Source organism: Globicephala melas, chromosome 15, assembly GCF_963455315.2.
Source record: "Globicephala melas chromosome 15, mGloMel1.2, whole genome shotgun sequence".
Taxonomy (NCBI): Eukaryota; Metazoa; Chordata; class Mammalia; order Artiodactyla; family Delphinidae; genus Globicephala; species Globicephala melas.
This window is the reverse complement of record NC_083328.1, coordinates 66,073,424-66,080,146: the sequence shown is the minus strand read 5'-3', so window position 1 is coordinate 66,080,146 and position 6,723 is coordinate 66,073,424. Positions and strand designations below refer to the sequence as shown.

The window sequence follows — 6,723 nt, the reverse complement described above, 5'->3', positions numbered from 1 at the left end:
TACATTCTTGACAGTGAATCTTTTGCTGGTTTCAACCATTGCAAACATCCTCTCTCCCACTCTCACACCTACTGTTAGGGCTTTTGCCAACCACAGACACAAATTAAGCAAACTAAGATATAAAGGAAGAAAGTAACTGAAGTAAAATGAAATGGGAAGTAAATTGTTAAGGTGAGTTTAAAACTGATAAGTTAAAATGAAAAAAATGAAAATAGTTGAAGATAATATTTATAGAACAAAAACAAAAAAGTGAATGAGATTTTTTTAACCTAGAAGTACAAAATAAAACTGAGAAACAAATAAGTAGAGTGTAAAGAAGACCAAGAAGTTAAAATAAATGTGAAGGTAAAAATGCTTTTTAAAACAGTATAAACATGAAGCAAATCACATACATCTATATTCTTTTTTAAACTTCATGGCAAAAAGGGAAATAATGAGGAAGCCAGAGAAATAAAGGTTAAAGGGACAAAGCATACACACACACATGAAAACAAAAAACAAAGAGCTCAGAGTAAACAGTGTCAGGGCAGGTACTAAGAAAACCCGACTGTACTTCAGAACTGAAAACAAAGCAAGTGGAAATGGAGAGAAAAAGGCTCAAAGGAACCAAGTGAAGGCAGACCGGTAATTCCTTACCAGCCAAGTCCTGCCCCTGGGGGCCCAGGGGGCCAGGTGCAGTGGGCCGGAAGCAGGGTCCTGGGCTGCCTTTGGATCATGTAATGGTTCTCCCCATCAGTCTGGGGCCAGGGAAAATCCTGGCCAGGACCTTTGTATTCAAAGCCACGGCCTAGACCGTGGTCCGTGGACAAGCCGTGGGCAGCAGCCCATGCTGGGCCTTTGCCTGGCCTTGGAGATTCCGGGGCATCCTCCCCAGCGAGCCCCTCACCACCACACCAACTGCTTCGTGAATCTCCCAGCCTCTCTGGCTCACTCCCTGCCTTCAGCTGAGCCCACAGGCGAGGCTGAGGCCACACATGCCATAGGGCCAGGGAAAATGATGCTCTGGAATCTCTCTGGCAGGCAAGAAGGCAGCCTGCTTGAACAAGTTCAATACCACCCAAGAACGCAGAAGGCGACATCCCTGTGATTCACCAGAGGTGCCAGAACACCCCCCTGGCTCGCCAGACAGCGCAGTGGCCGTGAGGATCCAGGGACAAGCCCCTCCAGGACACCTCCACCCAGACTAGCTACTCGCCCCGAAGTGGCCGGCTTGAGCATGAAATGATTTGATGGGCTATTTCCAGTTCCAATGACAGGAAAAAAACAGATTGAACAGATAGGAAATCCAGAGTTCCATCATCCTGTTTCAGCACACGTTGGAAGGCTGAGGAAACGTCCAGGTGATTCACTGCAGAGTGGGAAGTATCTGATCTTATGTAAAGGTGAAGTAGGGGATCTGCGGGCTGGTGCTGCTGCCTTGAATCCTTCCAATTATGTAAAGACAGGCAGTCCTCCTACTGCTCCAGAAGTTCACTTGCAATTCAGTTGCTTGGCAAGGCAGCCCATTTCCCCAGAGCTGTGATGCTTGGTGCTGATGCTGCCAGCTGGCCCACACAGTCCACTTAGCCCACAATCCAGTGGTTCCTGGACTTGGGGACTTCATCAACCAGTTTTTATTTTGAATTGGTTTTTAATTGGGAGACTGATGTAAGATTGTTGATGTTTTATCTTTCCAAGGAAAACATCTTTTTAAACTATCATCTAATATCACCATCATTTTCTAAAAGAAAGAACATTTTCTAAAAGAAAGAACATTTTGGCACACACACACACACAAACTAAAGGATGGGACGATCTTTTATGTAGAAAAACTTTAAGCTTTACAAAATGCTTATTATTACATTCGTCACTTGGAGAGGGCAGTCGGGAAAACTCATCGTGGGCCGACATTGGTGCCCACCATCACAACCTGCCTGGAGCTGAATTCCAACCCCACTGATCAGAGCTTTAGGGGAACAGGCCAGTGGTCTTGGGGTGGATCCTGGTATAGGTTAGGGTACCACCTATATAAAAACTGTCACTCAGGTTTGATGCTCCTCCTGACTGCCCAGCTGGTGGCTCACCTCCCTCCCTGGGTTGATGTCCTCATGACATCTGTCTCCTTTATCAGTGGCTCCCAATCCACCACATGACTAGAATCATCTGGACTGGAGCTTTTCCAGCTGCATACTCCCAGGTCCCATAGTCAGAGATCTGGTTCAATAGCTCCAGGATGGCGTCTCTCGGTCATCCGAATTTAGGCACCTCAGACCTGTGCCGCACCACTCAACCCCAAAAATGAGTGACCAGAAGCCGTCAGCACTGCGTCCTGAAAAACAGAGCTGGGAACAGGGACAGAAGGCAAGGGAACCCAGACTGAATGGAAGCACGTGGGCCACCAAGGGAAAACAGCGCTGGTCGCAGGCTGTGCTGATGCCAGCGCGTGGAGCTGGGGGACGGGGGGACTCTCCACGTTCATGGCCAAAGTGAAAGGCTCAACGGGGAGGTGACAGACAGGGCAGCAGGACGTGAGCACGATCTGTATGTTCACAAGGAAAGGGTCTTGTGGGGATGCTTCTTTTGGATGCTGCCTGGCTTCTAACTACCGCCGTGGCCTCTGCAATCTCTCAACGCTGTCATCCTCGACCCCTGCCTCCGTGCTGGTCCCCTCACCCAGTCACTCGTCATCCCTGTGCCATGCACGCAGCCCAGGTGCTCAGCCAGCATCTGACAACTGTACTGAGCTGGGCAGGAGCACGGGCTGGACCAGGGCTTCCTGTGGCGGCTCCATCCAGCCCTCAGGGAGACCGGCTGCGAGAGACAGCCAGCGGAGTGTGAACAAGCACAGAGCGCGCCCATCCGCGCCTCCAGGATGCCACTCCCCTCCACGCCTCACCCGGGCAGCTGGCTTCAGGAGGAGGACACTGCAGTACTGTGGAAATGTCACTAACAATATCTGAAAACCCACGTGGGGCTCGAGGGGACTCATTCTTGTCGAGTGACTTGGGGACAAAGTCTTGTGAGCTTGCTAGGCCATCGGGCCCTGCTGGCCTCTCTCAGCCAGGCGGGGTCATTGCTCTCTGATGAGGTCACATGGTCCTGCAGATACGCGTAAAGAAGGCCCCAGGCCAAGGCCATGATTTCGTGGTTGCAAGCCTCTGACAGTGATGGTTCCTCTCCACACACAAGGCTGCGACGTGAAACAGGGTACAAAGCTCAGAGGCGTGCCCTGGTGTGGGTACAGGGGCACAGATGTGCTTGGGCTCAGGGATGCACAGGCAGAGGCAGCCAGTGACGCCGTGCTGGCTCCGGGCTGCACCCAGGACTGTCGTATTTGATCTCCTGTTTTGATCTGTGGTCTCACCCACCGGAGGATGTGGATTCTGCACCTTTTCCTCCTTCCACCCCAACAGAAGCTCTTTAGGATCAGCCCTGGTCCTAAATTCAGACTTTATAAAAGTATTTCTGACCTTTCTCCACAAGGATCCCAATCGGAAACTGGGAGGAATTAGCACTTCCTTGGGACTTCATCTAAACAACATCCCATGTTTGCTCTAACAAGCTCTGGAGGGCATTTGGTCACATGATCTTGCTTTATGGGGCTTCCTGTGGCCATGTGACCCCCCAAAGCTGCTGTGTGCCAAGCATCTGGTTTCTTAGCTAATGTCAAGCCCTCACTGGGAAGAATTAATTGGATCATCTTAAAATACAGACCACGAGAACCATGCATGGGAGGGAATACATTTACTTTAAGTATAAAGGTTTACTATTATTAACAAGTTATCACTATTATTTACATGTTTATAAAACAGAAATAAAAATGACATACACATTTGGTGCCAAAAGTGGCTCATTCAAACTAACATCAGTACAAAAATAAACTTTCGAGCTACGTGTTTTTAAAAGAAATGTCATTGAAACAGTAAGGGGAAAACAATCTGTATCGGTCATGGGTTGAAATGCAAACATCATCACAGCAAAGCAGCCCGGGGGACAATGACACCAGTGCCTGCTGGAAGAGCCCTTGCCCCCGTCTGGCATTCTCGCAAGAACCCAAGGAAACAAAAGGCAAACGTACAAGTTATGTTCCTGAGCTACAGAAGCTTAGAGCCTCTAAACTGTTGTGAATTTCGGCTACAGAGGATCCGGGATGGGGTTTGAGCTGATGAGCCTTCGCTGATGGCACAGGACATGGCACCGTGCATGGAGGGGAAGCTTAAGCCCGCTTGTGAAGCAGAGAAAGCCTGTGTTCACAAAGCACAGCACGCACGGGTCCTCCCTGTCAGTCGCCGAGCCTCGCAGGTCTCCTGACCGCTGACAAACAGTGACGCGGGCAGAGGGAAAACCCCTGTGCATACCAGACACGCCCCTGGGTGATTCTGACAGAAATCCACCATGTTTCCAGGGTCTCAGGCCTTCACAGACACACGCTTGTTCACACCTGGCCGCGGACCCTGGCCGTTGACCCAGTGGTCAACGGAGCCGGGACCCCAGCAGGGAAAGCAAAGCCAGCCCAGCAAACCCTCTGCCCACCTCCACGTGGTGCTTCAGCCTGTGGCAGCCTGTCTTCCTCATTCCCCACAAGGCTGGGCCAGGACTGCATGCCTGGTGGCAGTGGCACGCTGGGCCAGGGAGGGTGCTGGGTGAGCAAAAAGCGCAGGCCTTCCAGCCCCCGAGAGGCAGGATGCCCTCCCAGGCACAAACTCCTCTGGGATCCCAGCGAGGAATGCAGATGCTGAGGGGTGGGAAGGGGCTGTGAACGGGCTGCAGCCCACTTAAGAGCCGATGAAGGGTCCACAGGAGCCGACACCAGCTCCCCAACCCTGGGGCGCTGTGGGGGGGGCAGCAGAGTGGAGGAGGGGGCACCAGGCAGCCCCTGCAGCGGCAGCCCAGCTCTGCTCACTGGTCCTGGACCTTGGCCCTCTTGGCTTTTAGGGACAGGTGCTACAAGAGAAGAGAAAACGTCATCGCTGGGGTCAGTCAGACAAAGAAAGCAGACTTCAACATGGTTCCCACGGAAGTGACCAAATCAAAGCTTCCATCTGGCCCACACCTTCTCAGTAAATGGCCTGCCCCTCAGGCAATAGAGGAAAAAAGCCCAAGTGACCAACAAAGGAAACGGGCCTTCAGTAAGCCACACGGCCTGAGGTCAGGCCACCCTGGCTCAACCTGGGCCCCCGGGGCTCTGCGGGCACCTGTCAGTGAGACGCGTCTCTCCCTCCACCCCAGGCCCCCCCGGCCAGCACGGCAGCCCAATATCCGTGCTGCTCTGGGACCTGCGCTCGGGCCACAGATCACCTCACGTTTCCTAGAATTTCTTGAGAACGGTCACGGGAAGGTCTTCTCCCCTTAGCAACAAAGAGGTCAGCCAACTAAAGTCAGGTACCTGAGCTCGAGGCCCTACTCTCATCGAGCCCTGCGCAAGAGTGGGGAAGACACACAGGAAAAGGACACTTCCTGGTGACACGTTTTTCTTTTAGAAATGTCACTCTCTACCAGTACAAATAACCCAGGAAGCATAACATTATAATCATGGGCATCAGGTAATAGGACTGGGGGAGACAAGCATTCTTTACACTCTAAAGTAAAGCCAAAAGTGCTAGAAATCCTAAAATATGCATTTGAGGCAGGGAGTATAAACGGAAGATTTCAATAAATGTCCTCTGTTCACCAACTGAGGTATCCCTGATAACCCCTTAATAATCATAAACCAACAACCAGGAGATATCCCAGATGTGCTGCCCTAACGTGCAGCAGGATCGTCACACGAGGAATCCCCAACCCGCCGACTGCCAGCAGAGCAGGCCCGCCAACCCCAGCACACTCGCACTCCGTGCCCAAACCCCATTTCTCAGTGCACCTACAATGGCCTCAAGACAGCCATCCCCCTCGCTGACAAGGAACTGCAGGCCCTGAAAGAATGCAGGTGCACAAGAAGATGAAGCACCCCACCAAGCACGACAGGATGGGTGGCCAAGTGAACAGGACACAGGGGTAAACGAGCTGCAAGAAGCCACACTTTCTAACCACTGATGCCCAAGAAAGGACCAGTATGGATTCTTGCAAAGGCCCTGGTGAAGAGAGATTTCCCTAGATTCCAAAGGTATCTCAGAATCAGGAGAAAAAATTTGAGGACTTGAAAGGCAAATCTCTGAAAAGGTCGCCCTGTCCTTCCCCTCTCCAGCTGTGGATCTTCCTGAATTTCTCCAAATTCCCTCCTCTGTGCACTTCACCTGACGTGACCCCTCCCACTAATGGTAGACACCCACAGCCTTAGCTTGAGAATGGGGGGTGAGGTCATCATGCCTGTGGGACCATTTCTGGTGCTCATTTCTGAGGAGAATGTTGAGTATAAACAAAGCTGACTCTGGACCATTTCAGGCCTCTTTACAGGGTGAGGGCAACACTCTGAAAAACAGTGGTAATGGAAAGTCACCGAAGATGCCAGGAACAGAGCCGGGGAGGATCTGTGGGCTGTACATGGTTGCGAGGTGCTACACTGTGCTCAACAAAGGACCATCCACCATACATGGGCGGCCACTGGCGAGCAGCAGGGCTCTGGGAGAAATCAATCCATTTTGGACAAGTGAGTAACAGAAGTGCCTTTGGACTGTTTAGTTAGGGAGGGACCAAGTTTCTTGGGGTGTGGGAAGGGTTAGGGCCCTCGCCTGTAAAATGAGGTTGTCGACCTAGGTGATTTCTGAGGTCCCGGCCTCTCTAAAAATACTCTGATCACAGGCAGTC

The 6,723-nt window shown here is 51.6% G+C and overlaps 1 protein-coding gene across 1 annotated transcript in view; it reads right to left on the bottom strand.

The window, feature by feature from the left end:
• Positions 1-3,689: 3,689 nt before the first annotated feature.
• The window catches only part of DHX35 (DEAH-box helicase 35), a 70,757-nt gene continuing 67,723 nt past the window's right edge, over positions 3,690-6,723 (bottom strand). Inside the window, exon 22 of the mRNA XM_030830599.3 lies at positions 3,690-4,923. Coding sequence (XP_030686459.1) covers positions 4,879-4,923 — 45 coding nt within the window. The 3' untranslated portion in view covers positions 3,690-4,878. The remainder of the gene's footprint in view (positions 4,924-6,723) is intronic.